The following is a 21,594-nucleotide window of genomic DNA, read 5'->3' as shown; positions in this document are numbered from 1 at the left end:
CTGCAATTCACTCGCCCATGGCTAAGCTTACTGGATGACAGTTTCTTATGCATGGCATGAGTGACAATCTGTGGCCAGCTCTGCGATGTGCCTGCCACGTTTGGTGGTCGGCACCTGAAAGGCAAGCTAGACAGTTATGTTCATCTGCACTTTATACAGAATAATGTGACTAGCTCTTTAGTTAATTGCATTGTTAACAGTTACATTACATGAAGACCTTAGGCCTTCCAGTCAGATCTTTTTGCTCCGTAAGAAGAACTGTTTAGGTTGGCACTCCATAAGTGAACAGAGTCCACAGAGGATGCATCAAGTTGGCTCGATAAACCATGATGCATTTAGTGCATGCTAGGCCCTTTAGAAAAATGTGTGCAGCTAATTCTTCTGGGGTTTCTTCTGTATAGTCAGATCTGAGGTACAACTCCAAGAAAAGATTGTTATGGGCCTTTGAGGTGTTTGACATTGGGCTGTAATCCATCTGGAAAGAGTTTTTAGTAGCACCATGAAGTCTGTCCTTCAGTCATGTCGTGTAGGGAAAAAAAGAAAACCAAAAGTCTTTCTAGTCCATCCCCAAGTGTTCAGTAAGAGGTAACTATTGTTCACACAACACATTTGGACACAACCAGTACAGACCCACTGATATCTGATATACAACCAGGGATCATCACTCTATAGTTATGGTTAAACTCTGGAGGTTATTTCAGACTTGCCAGCTCTAACATTGTTGGACCGTCTCAAATTTCTTAGTGCCACTTACTCACGATTGACCACAGGTGAGGTTTTGGTCTTCTGTTCGCTCCCTGTTTTATAAAGGTCCAGCCGTAGCCGGCAGGAGCCCGGTATAACTGGCAGATAAGGTGTCATACAGGTTTACCACAAGTCATTTTATCTGTGCACTTGTGTCACTGATTGTTGAGATAGCCCAGCCGTCGGCAGAGTATTTCAAATATCTCGGCAATACAGAGAAGTATGGTGATTACGGTGAAGGTGTACATGGCACTGAGGAAGATGGTTTTCTCAAAGTGTTCAGGTACCATGCACTTAGTCACATTAAAAGCCTTTTCCAAAGCACTGGCATCACACATGTACAGTGGGTGAACCTGGGGAAAAAGAGAGAAATGTGAGGCACTGAAGCTTCCATTCTTATCTCAACTTCTAGGCACTGGCTGCTCAAACCTTACAACTCATGAAGACAGGAATTTGATCTGCATTATTGCCAATGTAACTACTCTGGCTGTACCTATTATGTGCTGGACCATTTAAAACAGAGTCAAAAAGTACAATGACGTTTTCACACAGGAACAGATCCATGATCAAAGTAAAGCTGCAAACTTCCCTGGTACGTCATGCCTAAAGAGACATATCTTGTACTGTATTATAGGTTAATTTACCAGGTAGCGAAATCTGACCTTTCTGCCATCATAATAATGACATTTATATACCAATTATATTTGCATGGTGGGGCGGTCAGTAGCCTCACAGCAAGAAGATCCCAAGTTCGATTCCACCGTCTAGTCCATGAATGTGAATGGTTGTCTGTCTGCTGCCCTGCCTCGGGTGTGCCCTGCCTCGGGTGTGCCCTGCCTCGGGTGTGCCCTGCCTCGGGTGTGCCCTGCCTCGGGTGTGCCCTGCGACAGCTGGGATAGGCTCCAATATCTTTTCTCATATCAGTGGATATCATCATCTATCACAATATAAATCAAATCACTTTTTCTGTCAGGTTTAAAGGTTCCTATTCCCTACATGTAAAGAGGATATTATTTGTTTTCTATCAGAAGACAAACATGATAAATAAACCTACATTCCTGAAGAGAAAAATTAATTGTAGTGTTTGCATGTCATGTTTGATTAATTTCTGACTTCTCAGAAGAGTCCAGTGTGCTGTTTTAATTTGGGTATCAAATGTGAATTGAGTTTATTATTTGCCCAATAAATAATATAATTTTTACATTTCCAAATTGGTTTTGGACAGATGTTTAAATATTTTATGTCAGATGGACTAATAGGTTTGTTTACATTGTAGGTATGTATAATAAATTTAAATCTTGATTCTAAACAGTTATAACTATTAAAATTGGGTATTAATACAAAATAAAATGTTTAAAAAATATATATATATATTGCAGACACAGTCACAGTTCTCATTGTTGCCATCCTTTGGTGTGAATATGGGTGACCATATGAATAAAAATATTTATCGTGCCACATTTCTCACCGACTGACCTGAAAGCCAAAGAGATGACTTTGTAGCCAGAAGGCGATGACTTCCAAAATGATGCGCAGGAGAACAGAAATGATGTAGAAGACTGTGTAGATGGGTCGCTCGAGGATCTCCTCCTGGTCTATGTTCTTACAGGCGGCATAAAGGTGGAATACTGCTCCAGGAACCAGGACTGTTACCAGCTGTAATGCCCAGAAGACCTGAAGAGGGGAGGAACAACGCAGGGGAAGTGAGAAAAGCTCATGGAAGTAAAGTTGATGGATTGAAGCAAGAAGAGGACTTCAACAAGAGCAGCAAGTCAAGGATGAAAATCGGGGAAAGGAGAAAAAGGTTAAATAGGGATAGAAAGTTCAAGAACAAAGTAAAAAGAACATGTGTCTATTTATTGTGCATGACTTCAGACACTGCTTTTAAATTGGCCTTCCAGATGGTGGAAATCAGTGAAATATAGGATTTGTGTCTCTGGAAAAGCAGCAGGCGGGAATCTGGTCAATTGCAGTTCAATGTTTGCTGAAACGTTCTTTTCCCAAATTGACTGTTCCACCAATACGGAAAAAAGCCGTTCATGCTGATAACCACCTGCGACCGTTTTCTGACTGCAAATGCTTTTTATTGGATTGGACACATCACCATCTGTCCCCAAACATGCCTCAGCTGGAATATTGGAAACTGCCCTGATTCATGCATGACGCTGTATTCTTCAACAGAGTTTATCCAAACTGATAATTCACATCTGCTTTTCTTCATTGTACACATGCGATTTCTCAGAACTCAAACTCAATATGATCTGTAATGGTGGTCAACATTTACAGACATTTTGGAATATTTAGAATTGTTCGGAGGTTTTGTAGCATTTACTTCGTGTTAATAAAAGCTGATGGCACCTCTAAAAGCTCATTCTGCTTTGGTTTGTGACATCAGAGGGATGAAAGTTTGGATGATGACTCCTACCTGCGGTGTTATGGGCCTAAACTGGTTGTAGCAGTAAAGGTTGAGTTCTCGGCGGTCAGGGTCGCAGCTGAAGTGCAGAGCCTCATTCCCATAGACGGCAAAGCCAAGGACGCCCAGGAAGAACATCCGCACGGAGCCGAAGAACAAGGTGTGGAACTGGCCTATCACTGTAGGAGGCCTGAGCTGGAACACACACACACACATACAGGACAACATGTAAGCAGACAGCCATATGTGCACACACGGGGGTATTTACATTCCCATACAGGTTTTCATGACACACACACACATATAAAGAGAAAAAACATCTTTTGTCAGCCAGATAAAAGCAGCTGCTTTGGAGGCCCTGAGCTCTGAAGGCTAAAACAAAACCCACTGAGAGGAAACATTTCCCGTCTCGTCTCTCTGCCTGCTCCGGCCCGACTCATGTTTATCAGAAAAAGGGCCCAAATGGCACTGTCACAAAGCAGAGAGCCTCTTGGCTCACAAATGTGTTGCTCAGCTACATAAAGACTGAAGCGAAACGAAGATTGACTTTAAATTTTTTATTTTTTTATTTTAATGTCTTTTCATTTCAAGCCACGGGAGGGACACGTGTTAAGCACTGCTTCTCTCTAACTGTCAAAGCTTCGGCGAGGCAGGCTCCGGTTAGAGGAAGAGCCTTCCAATAAGTCTGAGTGATGTACTTACGCATCCTTCGTAGAAGTTTTTGATGTAGTTTAAAGACATGGCTTGCTTCTCGATGTTCCCCGTTTAATTGTAGGGCTGCTCTGGGCCCTCATGGCCTGTCTGCTGCCGGCTCTGGGTACAGGCCACCAACAGTAGGTCTACCAAATCTGCCACTGACCCTCTGCCCCTGCCCCGCTCTCTCTCTCTTGAAAGCCATGTCAGTGCATATTTTTGGCCTTTTATCCCTCCATCAATTGACTCGCTCAGTAGAAAGAGAGACAACAGAGACAGAGGGGCCAACAATGGGCCATGAGGGCATGTGCTCCCAGCATTATAATCCCTACAGAACTATGTCAGCGAAAAACACTCCCCTGTTCAACACAATGCAGAGAGAGATGGCAAACACGCAACTAAATACAAAGCACACAGTGCGCTAAAGAACCCGGGAGCTCCACGGGACCTCAGAACTTACACTTTCTAACGGTCATGCTCACGATCTGGAACTTTATCTTGAAAAACCCACTGAGCTGTAACATTTTCACACACAGGCTGTATTAATGAGATTAAATAGAATTATGGACTTTATAGAACTTAACTAAAGCATCATTTTTGGTTTCATAAAGTTGAAATGGAGACATGATTAATCAGCTATGAGAAAACATTTTGTCGAAAACAAGAGGGATGACAACACACCCTGCACTGTAAATACTTGTGGAAGAGCATTCACGGAGCGGCTGTGGTCCCAAATACAGTCCGATGAAGAGCCACGAGCGAGCCACACAGAAAGAAACCCGATCAAAGTTCAAATCCCCCAAAACCAAAAGCGGACAAAGTGAAATAAAAGTCCACACACCAACCGTAATCCTGGCGGCGTGTTGTTCATTCCCCCCTCTTTTTTCCACTCACGGATCCTAAACTCATGCCAGCTGCGCGATTTTGCGGGACAGAGAGCGCAGTCAAGCCACACGGATAACCCTGCGCGACTTCCGGTCCCAGCTCTGAACACATCCAGAGGTGCACGGAGGGAACAGAGGGGTTAACAGAACACCCGAGGATTAGTCAGAAATATGAGTGAAATAACTGCGATTCAGGGCGAGAGTATATGAAAAATAAAACCACAAGAACCTCATAAAACACTTGAATATGTCTGAAATACATCATTAAAAAAAACGGGCAAATATAAAAAGAAAGAATCTTCACAGAAAAAAATTCCAAATAAGTAAAATAAAAACCAAAATAAAGAGAAAGAGCTAAAGAGCAATGCTTTATAAATAAAAACTGTATTTAGCATGATTTAAAAAAAAAAAAATCTAAAATACATTAAAAAGAATCAAACTAAGCTCTTCTTTATACACAAAGAGTGAAGCTTAAAAGGGCTAAATAAATATTTGGAGACTTTTTAATGCCGCATTGTCTTTTTGGCGATGTTGTGCTTTTAATTTGAAGGTCCATTCCGTATCCGGCGTTACCCGTCCTAACTACGTGAGTTTTAACGCCATTTCCACAGCCAGGTGTGATACCTGGAGGAGGAGGCCGTGCGTAAAAGCGCGTGAGCCGCTGTTGGTACCGGGCATGCGCAATACAAACATTCTAATAATAATAATAAAAAAAAGCTCTGTATATAAACGTTTAAGAGATTTTAATAAACCTCCAGTAATTAATGTACCATGAAATAAGGTATTAATATTGTTAATAATATTTATTTATTTTAACTCCAAACGTTCGACTCAGACTTTGTTTCTCAATAAAAACTGACAATGGACTTTAGTGGATTCTTCTTTCTTTTCTCCAGAACTACAAAAACAACACAAAAATTATGTGAAGGAAAATGTTTCATAAGAATAAATGGAATAAAAAATGTAGAAATAAATTTAGCTTCTACTTTTATTCTGCTGAAGCTACTTTTCTGCCTGTGATGATGGTGTGTGCCTCCTCAGTTTTAATACCTCCTGCGTCTCCATGTTTTATTCCAAATGCAAAGTCTCTCACTCAATATCGTCCTCTTTATGAGTAGCGCTGATATATTTGTCGGCCTACTGCTGAAAGAAAAAGCAGGAACGCAGTGAAGGGGTGTGGATGTGTTTCTTGGGAGGTCACTAGTGTTTCATGTTGTAGGTGTGTGGTGTATATCACGTTGTCAGTCATGTAGCTGATGTTGTGTGTTTGCAGTGTTACATTGGTCAGGTCTCCATTCTTAGAGATTCAGTGGGACATCCTGGTCAAATAATAATGATAATCATCATCATAAATAAATGTAGAGTGGACGGATGCTGAGATGAAACTGAATCTAACAAGAATCGATGACGTGATTAACTCAAACACTGACATGGTTTTTGAGGTTAGGGGCGTTGATTCTCAAAGCACAGATCATGTAATGATGTTTGTGGGAGCAGAGAGTGAGATGTACTGCTGAACCGCTCTGAGGGGAAGAGAGAAACCCGTCCACAGTCGACTGTGGCAGCAGACTGCAGGTTTCCTCTGCAGCAGAGAAGTTTGTCAGAACGACTGACAGCCCGCTTTCAGTGCTTTCCAGAGTTCTAACAGCAGACGCGCGTCCGCATCAGCCGCTGACCTCGTCGCTCACAGCCTTCACTGTGGAACTGGAACCTGCTGAGATCTGGGCGCTTTAGCTTCAGTCCAGAGGTGTTTGGTTACAGCTGCCGTGTTTTTGTGAAGACGAACAGATAATTCCTGGGTGACTGTTGGGAACAGAGATAATTTTACTCAGAGAATCTCTTCCTGATTAAACGAAACGAAAGGTTAAGCACCAGGCTGACATCACCAGGTGTGCTCTCAGCTGATAAGAGTCATTCTAGAAGCTCATCGGGACCGCGGTAAAGTGAGCCGTCATTTGTGAGCCGCGGTCAAGCCAGCCGCCTCTTATCCGCCGCATAAATTTCCTTGCGCTTTTACACCAGTCTTTACGGTAGCGCCTTTTCGCTTTATATCCCGATTGAGAGCCTAGACCCGCGCACACGCGCACGCGCGCGCACACATTACGATGGAACAGCCCAATACAGTCAATACAATTATGTCTATTACAAAAATTCATTAAAAATCATCCTTAGTAGTTGAGGTCCAACTTTCAACAGATTCCTTCTCTGGGAAGCCTACTGTACCTGTGTGCCAAGTTTCATCCAGATTTACTGTAGAATTCCTCAGAAATTAAAGGACATTTATATTCAATGCAATACAGTCAATACACTACAATTATGTCTATTACAAAAATTCATTAAAAATCATCCTTAGTAGTTGAGGTCCAACTTTCAACAGATTCCTTCTCTGGGAAGCCTACTGTACCTGTGTGCCAAGTTTCATCCAGATTTACTGTAGAATTCCTCAGAAATTAAAGGGCATTTATATTCAATGCAATACAGTCAATACACTACAATTATGTCTATTACAAAAATTCATTAAAAATCATCCTTAGTAGTTGAGGTCCAACTGTCAACACATCCCTCCTCTGGGACACCTACTGTACCTGTGTGCCAAGTTTCATCCAGATTTACTGTAAAATTCCTCAGAAATTAAAGGACATTTATATTCAATGCAATACAGTCAATACACTACAATTATGTCAATTACAAAAATTCATTAAAAATCATCCTTAGTAGTTGAGGTCCAACTTTCAACAGATTCCTTCTCTGGGAAGCCTACTGTACCTGTGTGCCAAGTTTCATCCAGATTTACTGTAAAATTCCTCAGAAATTAAAGGACATTTATATTCAATGCAATACAGTCAATACACTACAATTATGTCTATTACAAAAATTCATTAAAAATCATCCTTAGTAGTTGAGGTCCAACTGTCAACACATCCCTCCTCTGGGACACCTACTGTACCTGTGTGCCAAGTTTCATCCAGATTTACTGTAGAATTCCTCAGAAATTAAAGGAAACTTATATTCAATGCAATACAGTCAATACACTACAATTATGTACATTTCAAAAATTCATTAAAAATCATCCTTAGTAGTTGAGGTCCAACTTTCAACAGATTCCTTCTCTGGGAAGCCTACTGTACCTGTGTCCCAAGTTTCATCCAGATTTACTGTCGAATTCCTCAGAAATTAAAGGAAACTTATATTCAATGCAATACAGTCAATACACTACAATTATGTCTATTTCAAAAATTCATTAAAAATCATCCTTAGTAGTTGAGGTCCAACTTTCAACAGATTCCTTCTCTGGGAAGCCTACTGTACCTGTGTGCCAAGTTTCATCCAGATTTACTGTAAGATTCCTCAGAAATTAAAGGACATGTATATTGAATTCAATACACTTACTTAAATATTGCATCATATTCAAAAATTCATTAAAAATCATCCATAATAGTTGATGTCCAACTTTCAACACCGTCTTACTCTGGGCGACCTACGGTATCTCTGGGCCAAGTTACATCTCAATTCACTGTAATCTTTATCAAAAATTGAAAGAACAATTATATGTCAATGCTGGCTGTGTGCCTTTCAAAGTGACACTAAATAACAGAACTCAGGCACATCAGGGAATAATCCAAAAGGCGGATTTATTAAACAAAAACAACATACAAAATATCCCTAACCCATACTACATAACCTAAAAAGAAACAAAGGGACACTTAGAAGCACAAGAAAACAATACTATACTGAAAGGGCAAGAGACACAGCCCAAACATAATCCACAACTAAAACGCCAAAAGAACAAGTCATCCCACATAGCAGACGGGTGTTGCCTGGATCTGGTGTGAAGCCGGCACTGCTGGCTGACTTCTGGCATGGTAAGATGGCACTGTTTATGTGATGGCATGCTACATCTGGCCTGATTGGGTGAATGTGACATGTTGTATAGAGCACTTTGAGTAATATGGGTGAGTAAAAAGGCGCTATATAAGAATCAGTCCATTCACTGTCTGAACAGAGTTTTGTCATGACAGCATATTTGATTGTCTTCACTGACTCGCTATCCGCCTTAGTGCAGCTGCCGTACCATCCTCGGATGCAGTAAGTTAGTAGGCTCTCAATGGGCGAGTGGTGGAAGGTCAGCAGAGGATGTCTGGGATGATTGCATTAAAGGCTGAGCTGTAGTCCACAAAGAGCATTCTGGCGTAGCTCTGCCGCTTTTCTGACACAACGACCGAGACTGTGGGAGCTGGGGCTCGAACCAGCAACCTTCCGGTGACAAGACGAACTGCCAACTCTCATTATGCAATGTACTGTTTAAAAGAAAAATCTTTTTTTTGCCTTGACAACATACATTCATCTTCATTTCAAATAAGTAGTTATTTTTCACACAGAGAGCAATACCATTCTCCAGCCTCTGCTGTCCAAAACTACTCTGTATTCATCTGGAGGCACTTTGTGTGAAACCATTTTAAATAGCTCTCATGCAGGAACAAAGCAATTGTATAAAATGAAGTGAGGGAATGGAGCTATAAATAGATTAATATAGAGATATGAAAATAAACTTATATATAGACATAGGAACACAAGTTTTAAGATTAATGTTTCTGGGATATAATAAACAATATAAGCATACAGGTGTCTAAGCAAACATTGTGGCATACAAAGTGAGAGAGTGCAGTGAGTCATGTTTATTCCTGTTCAATATGTGTCTGACACAAGTGGATGAATTAAAAAGTCTGACAGCAGCAGCAACAACAGGCAATGCCTTCCTGATGACTTTCTATCTGGTTACATCTTTGTCTTTGATGCCTGTATCCCAGCTTGAAGAGTCCTGGACCTTTTTTCTAGTCAGTGGGTGTGTAGGCAAACAACTCTGGCTTGTCACCCAGTTGGATTTCCTGGTAATTGTCAGGTGGCACTATCTACAAATCAGGACACATTAACTATGATATTAAAAAATTGACATGATGACATAGTCCTTGGTCAGTTTACCAAGCATTTCTCAGTTTTGTTCTTTATAGTTCTGTTCATCATATCATTGTTTGTGAGTCCTGGATTATTTGATGATATGTTTACATTATGTATTCTTTTGTTTTCAGTTCCATATTGCTTTTAAGTGTAGTTCTTTTTAAGCATTCCACAAGTGGATGGAACACTTGTGAAAACACTCTAGTGTTAAAGCCAGTCTTGTCTTCATGTCTGTTTCTGGTTTTGTCTGTGTCAAGCTCGTGTGTCTTAGTCTGTGTTTTAGTTTGGTGGCCTCTTGTCTCTTTCTTGTGTTGAGTCTTACTTCCATTGTCTTCTTATTCCCAATGTATCCCTGCTGTGTTACACAGCTGTCTCCAATTCCCCTAATCACCATCCTATTTATACATTTTACCAATCTCCCGGTCTGAAGTACATTATTCTATTCGATTCTATTCTATTATATTTATACAGCACCAAACCACAACAACAGTCACCTAAAGACACTTTATGTTGCTGGTTAAAAACACAACAATAATACAAAGAAAGCCCCAACAATTTAAGTACCCCATATGAGCTAACATTTAGTGTGAGTGGGAAGGAAAAACTCCATTTGAAGAGGTAGAGACATCTGGCAGAAACAGGCTCAAGGAGAGACAGCCATCTACTGTGACTGGCTGAGGTTGATGAAAAGGAGACAGAACAACATATACACTGTGCAAGAGATACATACTAACTAATGATTAAATGCAGAGAGGTGTATAAACACAGAAAGAGCAAAGAAGGAAAAAATTCATACATGATGGGAAGCCCACAAGAGCCTAGGCTTATTGCAGCACAAATAAGGGAAGATTCAGGGTCACCTGATCCACTCTAACTGTATTATTTGTCAAAACTGAGGGTTTTAATGCTAATCTCAAAAGCAGAGACGGGTGTTTGTCTTCTGAATTAATATAGAATAGAATAGAATTCAACCTTATTGTCATTGCACATGTCACAGGTACAAGGCAACGAAATGCAGTTTGCATCCATCAAGAAGTGCTTTAGCCATGATATAGATATATTACAATATATATTAGCAATAATATAGGTATGTAAGTATATTACAGAAATGGGTCTATTATGGTATGTTATAATGTACACGGTATGAAGGTATGTTATGAATATGCTATAACTATAAGTATGTATAGGCTATGAACAGGATATAAACATGAAAAACTATACAGAATATGAAATTAAAAAAACTATACAGAAATATGAGATATACAGCTATACACAAATGTGAAATATGCAGGTTATAAACAGTTGTAGAATTAAAAATTATCGTATTGTACAGAATGATGTGAGCTGCATCCACAGAAGAGAGGCCTGAGAGATGATTCCTGTTCAACCTTAAAATTCTATAGGAACCACAAGTACACTTAATATTCCAAAATTAAAATCTGGATTTCAAAGCGAGTCAGTGAAGACAATCAAATAAACTGTCATGACAAAACTCTGTTCAGACAGTGAATGGACTGATTCTTATATAGCGCCTTTTTACTCACCCATATTACTCAAAGTGCTCTATACAACATGTCACATTCACCCAATCAGGCCAGATGTAGCATGCCATCACATAAACAGTGCCATCTTACCATGCCAGAAGTCAGCCAGCAGTGCCGGCTTCACACCAGATCCAGGCAACACCCGTCTGCTATGTGGGATGACTTGTTCTTTTGGCGTTTTAGTTGTGGATTATGTTTGGGCTGTGTCTCTTGCCCTTTCAGTATAGTATTGTTTTCTTGTGCTTCTAAGTGTCCCTTTGTTTCTTTTTAGGTTATGTAGTATGGGTTAGGGATATTTTGTATGTTGTTTTTGTTTAATAAATCCGCCTTTTGGATTATTCCCTGATGTGCCTGAGTTCTGTTATTTAGTGTCACTTTGAAAGGCACACAGCCAGCATTGACATATAATTGTTCTTTCAATTTTTGATAAAGATTACAGTGAATTGAGATGTAACTTGGCCCAGAGATACCGTAGGTCGCCCAGAGTAAGACGGTGTTGAAAGTTGGACATCAACTATTATGGATGATTTTTAATGAATTTTTGAATATGATGCAATATTTAAGTAAGTGTATTGAATTCAATATACATGTCCTTTAATTTCTGAGGAATCTTACAGTAAATCTGGATGAAACTTGGCACACAGGTACAGTAGGTGTCCCAGAGAAGGAATCTGTTGAAAGTTGGACCTCAACTACTAAGGATGATTTTTAATGAATTTTTGAAATAGACATAATTGTAGTGTATTGACTGTATTGCATTGAATATAAGTTTCCTTTCATTTCTGAGGAATTCTACAGTAAATCTGGATGAAACGTGGGACACAGGTACAGTAGGCTTCCCAGAGAAGGAATCTGTTGAAAGTTGGACCTCAACTACTAAGGATGATTTTTAATGAATTTTTGAAATTTGACATAATTGTAGTGTATTGACTGTATTGCATTGAATATAAGTTTCCTTTAATTTCTGAGGAATTTTACAGTAAATCTGGATGAACCTTGGCACACAGGTACAGTAGGTGTCCCAGAGAAGGAATCTGTTGAAAGTTGGACCTCAACTACTAAGGATGATTTTTAATGAATTTTGAAATTTGACATAATTGTAGTGTATTGACTGTATTGCACTGAATATAAGTTTCCTTTAATTTCTGAGGAATTCTACAGTAAATCTGGATGAAACTTGGCACACAGGTACAGTAGGTGTCCCAGAGGAGGGATGTGTTGAAAGTTGGACCTCAACTACTAAGGATGATTTTTAATGATTTCTTGTAATAGACATAATTGTAGTGTATTGACTGTATTGCATTGAATATAAGTTTCCTTTCATTTCTGAGGAATTCGACAGTAAATCTGGATGAAACTTGGGACACAGGTACAGTAGGCTTCCCAGAGAAGGAATCTGTTGAAAGTTGGACCTCAACTACTAAGGATGATTTTTAATGAATTTTTGAAATTTGACATAATTGTAGTGTATTGACTGTATTGCATTGAATATAAGTTTCCTTTAATTTCTGAGGAATTCTACAGTAAATCTGGATGAAACTTGGCACACAGGTACAGTAGGTGTCCCAGAGGAGGGATGTGTTGAAAGTTGGACCTCAACTACTAAGGATGATTTTTAATGAATTTTTGAAATGTACATAATTGTAGTGTATTGACTGTATTGCATTGAATATAAATGTCCTTTAATTTCTGAGGAATTCTACAGTAAATCTGGATGAAACTTGGCACACAGGTACAGTAGGTGTCCCAGAGGAGGGATGTGTTGAAAGTTGGACCTCAACTACTAAGGATGATTTTTAATGAATTTTTGAAATGTACATAATTGTAGTGTATTGACTGTATTGCATTGAATATAAATGTCCTTTAATTTCTGAGGAATTTTACAGTAAATCTGGATGAAACTTGGCACACAGGTACAGTAGGTGTCCCAGAGGAGGGATGTGTTGAAAGTTGGACCTCAACTACTAAGGATGATTTTTAATGAATTTTTGAAATGTACATAATTGTAGTGTATTGACTGTATTGCATTGAATATAAATGTCCTTTAATTTCTGAGGAATTCTACAGTAAATCTGGATGAAACTTGGCACACAGGTACAGTAGGTGTCCCAGAGGAGGGATGTGTTGAAAGTTGGACCTCAACTACTAAGGATGATTTTTAATGAATTTTTGAAATGTACATAATTGTAGTGTATTGACTGTATTGCATTGAATATAAATGTCCTTTAATTTCTGAGGAATTTTACAGTAAATCTGGATGAAACTTGGCACACAGGTACAGTAGGTGTCCCAGAGGAGGGATGTGTTGAAAGTTGGACCTCAACTACTAAGGATGATTTTTAATGAATTTTTGAAATTTGACATAATTGTAGTGTATTGACTGTATTGCATTGAATATAAGTTTCCTTTAATTTCTGAGGAATTCTACAGTAAATCTGGATGAAACTTGGCACACAGGTACAGTAGGTGTCCCAGAGGAGGGATGTGTTGAAAGTTGGACCTCAACTACTAAGGATGATTTTTAATGAATTTTTGTAATAGACATAATTGTATTGACTGTATTGGGCTGTTCCATCGTAATGTGTGCGCGCGTGTGCGCGGGTCTAGGCTCTCAATCGGGATATAAAGCGAAAAGGCGCTACCGTAAAGACTGGTGTAAAAGCGCAAGGAAATTTATGCGGCGGATAAGAGGCGGCTGGCTTGACCGCGGCTCACAAATGACGGCTCACTTTACCGCGGTTCATCGGGTCACCAGGTCAGCGAGATCCCCGAAACCCCCAAATAGAAAAGGACTTTTATTTCTACCTAATCTGAGCTGTGAATTGCAGCTTTAATGACAGCCTTAGCGTTCGCAGAGGTGCTGCTGGAATATGCCCTGAAAGTTTTCACCTGCTCCGCTTCCAAATTTGAACCCCTGGAAAATGAAGCCCAAAATGATGCCTCCATTGCAATCACAGTAATAATAATAATAATAACAATGATGGGACGCCTCTTGACTGAAGGTGCTGCTGGCTGCGTTTTTGTAACAGCTACAGAGAGCTGAGGAGGAATGACCTGCATCTTTAACAGTTTCTGCTTTTAAAAGTGATCTCAGAGGAAAAATAAGTCAGTCGATAAAAGGCTGGTTTCTAATTACACCCACGCGTAGTTTGTAATTATGCGAACCTGACATGAAAGCGATCAGACGACAGATTGGCTCTTTTAAAGCAAATCACATCGGATCAAATGACTCTGCAGCACCTCTGACTCGGCCATCTGTGGCTGTGACAGACAAAGCTACGCTCAGCCGCCGAGAGCGAATTTTAAAGTGAATTTGTCCATTTGAATGATGGAACGCACAGACGGCAGCCTTCAGCTGCAACCTCGCAGCTCCAGGACAGAAGTTAGAAAAGCGGCAGGAAGGATGGAAAAAACTTAAAGAAGTCACGGATCGTGTTCAGGGAATATCCCCTGATACACAGATCTGCTGTTTGTTCTTCCGCCAGCTTTCAACTTTTTAAAGCTGACCTCAGAGCTCTGTTTTACCTGTGCACAAGCACAGGTAGAACAGAGCTTTGTTTTTTTGTTTTTGTAAATATGCAGCATAGGTCCGATGTCAAACGTTTTACACCTAAAACACAAAATGCTTTTGACACGATTATAGATGACGCTGATGCTCGGACATATTTCAGTGATGCTGTGTATGCTTTCACCCACAGGGAGACCGGCTCCTTTCCCTTCTTTCTTTACATAAAGACTGGATGTAGGTTTCTTTCAAAGATAAAGTACAACATACCCGGATGTTTGTTAACCTCGTTCGTCGCCTATATGGGGCTTTTGATCTGTTGTCAGTGGGAACGTGACTCTGAAAGCAAATGAACAAATAAGATCATAAACAGCATCAACAGGCAGAGGGATTCATCACTCCTCTCTCAAATTCACCGCAGGCACTTCTCAACCGAGCTGCAGGTTCTGCTGGAGGGAAATTCAAAGAAGGAATCAAATCAGGAATGAACAAACAAAAATCTGAACTCTGAATCTCCCCTCCTGCAATCGCCGAGAGGATGAAGTGACCCCAGCATAGATGGAGGAAGGCTGAAACAAGGAAGAGGAAAATGGACAATTGATGATGAATAAAACCGAAGTGATGACGGGATGAAAGAGGAGAGATTTAAAAAAGGATAACAGAAGTGAGGATGAGGAGGTGAAGAAGGAGCGATGATGAAAGCACAGAAAGGGGTGGACGAGAAACTAAAGTCGGTGTAACCACATGGATAAACATGGTTCTAAATCTGTGTCATGTTCACTGCTTTACTGTTTCTTTTTCTTTGTGAGAAAAATGGAAAAAGAACTGAGGCTATCATCGAAAAGCTCAAACTGGGTGCGAGAAACATTTAAATGAAGCAAAGATAAAAACTGGCCTGGCAACTCTCTGTCTGTGAAGCTCGGTGAAATAAACCTGCTCTGAGCTGAGATTCTTATGAAATCAAAACAAACGAGATTAATATGAAGGAATATTTTTACTGAGGTGAATTAAAAACAGGCTTAAAACTAAAATATTAAAATGATTCCGTTTGAGTGAAATCTCAGGCTGTCTGCACTCATGGATTTCATTTAAATTCCAGATCAACTTATTAGAAATAAAAAGATCAAACTCAAATTTTCAGGAAGAAATCCTTGGGGGGGGGGGGTTTAAACGTAAAAAACCCGCTAAAATGATAAAAATGATAATGGAAGATTAAAACATCAGTCTCATGTCTCATGGTCTCACCTCAAACTTTCGGCACCGCTGTCTACCCCCCCCCCCTCTCTCTCACACCCGCAATGGGGGGGGGGGGGGGGGGGTAGACAGCGGTGCCTCCCCCCTCTTTGCGCGCGTCAGCTTCCTCTCTGCCTTCAGAAGCTTCTCGGAGGAGCAGCTATTGGAAAACTTTTCCGTCGTCTGGTCGTTGGTGCCGGTGTGGACCCCCTACACCCACACACCCCAACACCGTCACACACACACACCCCTGCTGTCTCTGAGTCTTTACGCGCGAGCTTCCCTTTGCGCAAAAACGGTCGACCCTCGCGTGGAGTGCTCCTCCGTGCGCACTCATGGATGACGAGTTCCTCTCGAACCTTCCCGCGGAGGCTCTGAGCCCCAACTCCACGGAGGTACCTGACCCGTGGTCGTCCGCGGACGGCACGGAGACCGTACACTTCGTGGTGCGCTGCGTGATGACCTCCGTGTATATTCTGATCATTGTCGTGGGTCTGCTGGGCAACATCACGCTGGTGAAGATCTTCATCACCAACAGCGCCATGAGGAGCGTGCCCAACATCTTCATCTCCAGCCTGGCCGCGGGAGACCTGCTGCTGCTGGTCACCTGCGTGCCCGTGGACGCCTTCCGCTACTTCTCCGAGGAGTGGGTGTTCGGAGAGGCGGCGTGCAAACTCATCCCCGTCATCCAGCTCACCTCGGTCGGGGTGTCGGTGTTCACGCTCACTGCGCTCAGCGCTGACAGGTAGGAGAATCACGGGGGCCAAAATCACAGAGCTACAGTGTTTTCTCGCGGTGACGGTGGGACACCAGCAGTGCCACTCTGGTCCTTCACGGCACTGCGTGAAACTGTGAAAACTCAATGATTCAAATTTGAAGCAGTTTTTAGTGTCAAATGAAAAATGAGGAGGTTAAAATGAAAGCACCTGTAACAGCTGATAGTTTTACGGACCATATAACGCCAGCATGCTGAGCGGAAGGTGTAGCTCGTTATTAAACATGTTCTGTTTCATGCTTGGTCGATATTTCAGAGGTAAGGTCGCGCAGTCAGATTGAATCCATCACACTCACGGTTGAAGCTGGCAGAAAAACCACACACTGAACTTTTTAAATGTGATTCACAGGAAATGAAAACTGCCAGATGTGCTGATTGATTTAAAGCATGCGAGCTCTCTCAGACTTTGGCTTCAATGTCCTCACACCCGTGTAAGAACCCTGACAGCCGTCTGTCGCCTCGCGGTCGTCTCCACCTTTAGGGCGGACCGGTCCGCCGGCTGCTGCAGGACTCTGTGCTCTGACTGTGATCGCACGGATGAGGTGCAGCTCTCCAATGTAACCTGATTACTGTGCAGCAGCTGAATGAATCTGAAAAAGCAGTGCACACTTTCTCAGTGTGGGAAAATATTAGTGAGTCATCTAAATAGCCTGCGATGTTCAGCGACGATGTTCTGTGGGAGCAGACGTCATTAGATTAAACTGTTGTAAAATGACTGCATGTGAATGTGCCAGTTATCTGGAACTGCAGACAAAGAGCCTCTGGAGCCTTGTGTGCATGAATATAGCCGCTTTAAGCTGATTTGTGGCACAGCATTGATGAGTGTTAGATAATGTCCGAGAAATGAAGGAAACTAAGGATGAGAAAAGGCTTGGCAGGACTGCAGCGGAGAGGCGTGGAAGCGGCGCTCTTAACCTTTTAACCTCTTAAGCCCCAAGGGGGTTTCTGAGCTTCCTGCTCGAAAATGTAATGCCCAAATTTAATTGATTATTTCTCTGCAATTACAAACTCTGTCATTACAATCTTGGTATCAAAATAAAGCTAACACTTGGGAAATTTCATCAGAGGTGTAAATATTGAAGCAGATATTACTGTGTCAAAGTTACTGAGACTGGAACACAGAAAAAGTAATTAGATTTTATCCTTGCCTATTTTTATTTTTATTTTATTAATTTTTAGCATATAACCCTTTGAAAAATATGCCTCAGATCACATTTGGTTCCAGGATTTCAGTAACCAACATATAAACATCATCTGTGCAAAGATTTATGTTTCTAAAGTGAAACAGTGAAAAATTACAGCCCTGTCAATACATGAATATCCAGATGTTGTACAAAAATTCTGTGCCAAAATTGGACACCATGACAGTTGATTTGTTTTTAGGTATTAAAGAGCAGAAATTAATACATTTTATTAACAGGCCTAAACATGCTTTTTTTAAAAAAATATATTTTTGAAGAATCAGTGTTGGGTAAGTTACTTTAAAAAAGTAATTAATTACTATTACTAATTACTTAATCAATATTGTATTTAAAATACTTATCTAATTACTGTGTCTGAAAAGTAACTTAATTACTCAATAAGTAATTTAACTAAATACTTATTAAAATCCCCATAAACCTTGAGTGGACAAACAATAGAAATTAAACTCTTTAAATAATAAATTTAAAGAAATTTAAAAAAAAAAACAACGAGTCAACATGAAATAGTTTAGCCTTTTTGCTTCCTGAATCATCTTTATTACATTCTATATTAAAAAAAAAACATTCTTTAATAATTACATTTTTTAGTAAGGAATGTAATTTTCTTTAGCTAAGAAACACAATTCCAGAATAACAAATATATTTTTCTGCAACATATCTGAATAACAAAAAAGCTTAACTTAAGAAATGTTAAACATGACATATTTCACACAGTAAACATTACAATTTTTACATTTTCAAAGCAATGAGTAACATATTCATACATAATGTCATGTCATCATGTCATGTGATTCAACAAAGTGAAGTTAACTCTGAACTTTGGTTAACAAACAGAATTCCTCTGAAACTTCCTCAAACCAATGAGCACCATATTTCCTGCATGCTGTATGCACTCATGTTTTCCAAAACATTTTTTGTACTACTTAGCTGTGTTGTTTTTGAAAAAGTTGTTGTATCTCATTAATGTAAGTCTCCCAAAGCGTTCACTTGACAGTCTGTTCCTTCTGGGTGTAATCACAAGATTGCCGAGGCTAAAAAACCTTTCGACTGGTGCGCTTGATGGTGTGGCTGTGTTGTACCTCAGTGAAATGGCCTTAATCCTGGGAAACTGGCTAAGAACACCCAGCTCAGACCCAGCAGATTTCAAATATTCCATCACCTCTGTTTCAGCAGAGTAGGTACAGTCGTCCTCCTCAAATGAAAAAAAGTCATCAGTGGAGTCAGCAGGGTTCTTGTGATCTTGAGCAAGTTGTTGGTCTTCAAGAGACAACCCACGGCACTCTGTAGTAAGCATTGCCCTAACCATGTCTTTTTTCTCTTCTTCTCTGGTCCAGTGTAACTTAAATTTAGGCAAAGTGACTGCAGCCAGGAGAGCTTCTTTATTGTCCATCATTGAGGAAAAGCGCACCTTGATCGCCTATGAGAAAAAAAATACATCAGACACTTCACATAAGAGCTTCACATAAGACACTTCACATAAAAATTTATTTTAGGGTAAGGCTATATATAGATTACCTTAACAATGATATCAGGGAGGGATGCTGTCAGCTTAAGCTCGTCTTGCAGTGCCAGCGTCCTGGACATTAGAATCTCCAGAGTTGGAAGAAGGATTCCAAAATAGCAGTTCTCTTCTCCTTGCAATATGTCTAGTGCAACAGTGAGTGGCTTCAACACGATACAATACTCCTTTAGGAACAGATACTCCCGATCAGTGAAGCATTTGATTCCAAACTGAGTGCAGACAGTATTTAATTCAGCAAGGTTAATGTCAGTGATCCTGGACAGAGCGTCGTGAAATGAATTCCATCGTGTTGAAACAGGTACTATGAGTTTTTTCTTGAAAAAATTATCTACCAACTCTGAAGCAACAGAAGAACGGTTTGCTTTTGTCCACATTGCAGAACACTTTGAAGTTGCACTTCTGTAGATGAATTTTGCCTCATTTGCTTGAAGCCATTTCTCAACATCATGAAAAATTAAGTTCAGTGTGTGTGATTAAGTGCACCTTAAGTGTGGAGGGAGAGAAAACTGTCCTTCAGATTCTGTGGAGAGGGTCTGCTCAACATCAGTAAATGTCACCTCTTCATCTTCTTCCGATTCCTCATCAGAGTCTGATTTTTGGAACATTCTAAAAGCTTTGATAAAATTGGACCCGTTGTCTGTCACGATGGCTGTCACTTTTGAGTTCAGTCCATAAGCTGAATGTACTTGCTCGATTTCATTGCCGATGACATCATATGTGTGTCTCCCTCGAACTCTTTTACATGCTAGCGCTGCATGTCCTCGTACAAAAGTAGGAGGATCAATCCAGTGTGCCGTCATTCCAAGAAAACTTTTGTTATGGCTGGTCCAAATGTCAGCAGTCGTGGAAATATATTCCAAACTCTCGAATGTCTCTTTAAGCTCCATTTCCATGTCAGCATAACACTTACCCAAGTAAGTAGAAAACGTTTTTCGATCATGCAGTGCTGCTTTTTTGCCACACACAGGTATTTTGTTTAATATGCACCTAAAGGGCGGAGACTGTACAGTATGCAGCGGTATCTCTTCCACAACGTAGCCTGCAATCATTTTCTTAAGCTCACCTTCAGACACTTTCTGTGTTGCTGAAGTGAAATCAAGTTTCGTCTGCTTAGCAGGAGTTGCCGCGGTGTTATCCATGGATGATGAATATGGCTCACTCAGAAGGCTTTGTCTGTGCTGCTGTGTCAGGTGTTTCAGCAGATTAGGGGAGACCGGGGATAGTTGTAACATTTTTGACATTTCTGTCTGTAAATTGGAGCTCTTTTAAGGTAGTGGATTCAAAATGTAATGCAAAGTATTTACATGTCTCTGCTATTAAATAGTGCAGCTATTTTCTCTGCAGCACAATTACCCATTGCATGGTATGGTCTCAAACACAAAGAGTGAAATGTTACAATTAACCCCATAGTCTGGGTTAGTTGTAACATATCCTGGGGTGAAATGTAACACAATGAAATAAGGGTACTAACAAAACATTAACATGTAATCTTTGTTTATTCAACACATGAATGCACTTAGAGCCATTTATGTAACTATGTGTGTGTGTGTGACAGAATGCAGAAATCTAGCTTTTGAACATATGTCAACCCCCCAAAAAAGACAAATTATGGAATTTTCTGCAACTGAATATTTCATTCATTTTGGTTGGTCTTCCTTGAGTTTGGCCTCATTGGCTCAGTGGGCATTATAACCTACAACTCTTGCACCAATTTTGAACATAACAATGAAGCTGAAAAAATGTAGTTGTTCACCAGCATCGCAATTCCATTACTTTTTATCATGGCTTACCTTGGTGTGGTTTGCAAAGTGCTTCAGAAAGATGAGGAAATCTGTTTCTTGCACCCATCCGGATTTATTTCCATTACCAATACTTCCTACTGGTCCACCTCTGACACAGTGGTCTGCATAATGTATGTGTGGGAACAGAAACAGTGGAGGAATTGTGTTGCCAATGGCATTAACCGCATATACAAAAGCGACCAGTGAACCTCTCTCTGCTGATGTCGTTGCCCCAACTTGTTTAATATAAGTTAAAGTAATAGTGTGGTAAGTTGTAACATCTGCATTATTGTTACAACTAACCCAGACTGTTGCTGTTACAACTGACCCAGACTCATATAG

General features: G+C 40.4%; 3 protein-coding genes across 4 annotated transcripts in view; 1 reads left to right on the top strand and 2 right to left on the bottom strand.

Moving 5' to 3' along the window:
• Positions 1-147: 147 nt before the first annotated feature.
• gje1a (gap junction protein epsilon 1a) lies at positions 148-6,658 on the bottom strand. Of its 2 annotated transcripts, none has more exons than XM_085134403.1 (4): positions 4,532-6,658; positions 3,170-3,352; positions 2,221-2,418; positions 148-1,097 (listed from the first exon to the last, which is right to left on the bottom strand). In XM_085134403.1, the coding sequence occupies exons 1-4, from the start codon at positions 4,559-4,561 to the stop codon at positions 900-902; spliced, it is 609 nt and encodes a 202-aa protein (XP_084990529.1). In that variant the 5' UTR covers positions 4,562-6,658; the 3' UTR covers positions 148-899. The 2 variants fall into 2 exon arrangements, with proteins under 2 accessions (XP_084990529.1, XP_084990528.1); XM_085134402.1 differs by having other exon boundaries at positions 4,692-6,658.
• Positions 6,659-16,059: 9,401 nt separating this feature from the next.
• nmbr (neuromedin B receptor) overlaps positions 16,060-21,594 on the top strand; it is an 89,644-nt gene continuing 84,109 nt past the window's right edge. The window contains exon 1 of the mRNA XM_085132880.1: positions 16,060-16,717. Within this exon, the coding sequence (XP_084989006.1) occupies positions 16,308-16,717 (410 nt within the window). The 5' untranslated portion in view covers positions 16,060-16,307. The remainder of the gene's footprint in view (positions 16,718-21,594) is intronic.
• Positions 18,869-19,845, bottom strand: LOC146502182 (uncharacterized). The gene is made up of 2 exons (XM_085132879.1): positions 19,465-19,845; positions 18,869-19,366 (listed from the first exon to the last, which is right to left on the bottom strand). The coding sequence occupies exons 1-2, from the start codon at positions 19,843-19,845 to the stop codon at positions 18,869-18,871; spliced, it is 879 nt and encodes a 292-aa protein (XP_084989005.1).

Source organism: Neolamprologus multifasciatus, chromosome 15 (genome assembly GCF_963576455.1).
Source record: "Neolamprologus multifasciatus chromosome 15, fNeoMul1.2, whole genome shotgun sequence".
Lineage (NCBI taxonomy): Eukaryota > Metazoa > Chordata > Actinopteri > Cichliformes > Cichlidae > Neolamprologus > Neolamprologus multifasciatus.
The sequence above is the reverse complement of the archived record's forward strand: the minus strand, read 5'-3'. Positions and strand labels throughout refer to the sequence as shown.

Coding starts and splice junctions, on each gene's coding strand:
- gje1a (XM_085134403.1), bottom strand. CDS start 4,561: ATGCTCTTCCACAAGTATTTACAGTGCAGG. Junction 3,353..4,531: donor ACAAGTATTTACAGTGCAGG/GTGTGTTGTCAT, acceptor TGTGTGTTCCAG/CTCAGGCCTCCTACAGTGAT. Junction 1,098..2,220: donor GTCATCTCTTTGGCTTTCAG/GTCAGTCGGTGA, acceptor CTTTTTCCCCAG/GTTCACCCACTGTACATGTG.
- LOC146502182 (XM_085132879.1), bottom strand. CDS start 19,845: ATGTGGACAAAAGCAAACCGTTCTTCTGTTGCTTCAGAGTTGGTAGAT. Junction 19,367..19,464: donor TCCCTGATATCATTGTTAAG/GTAATCTATATA, acceptor TTTTTCTCATAG/GCGATCAAGGTGCGCTTTTC.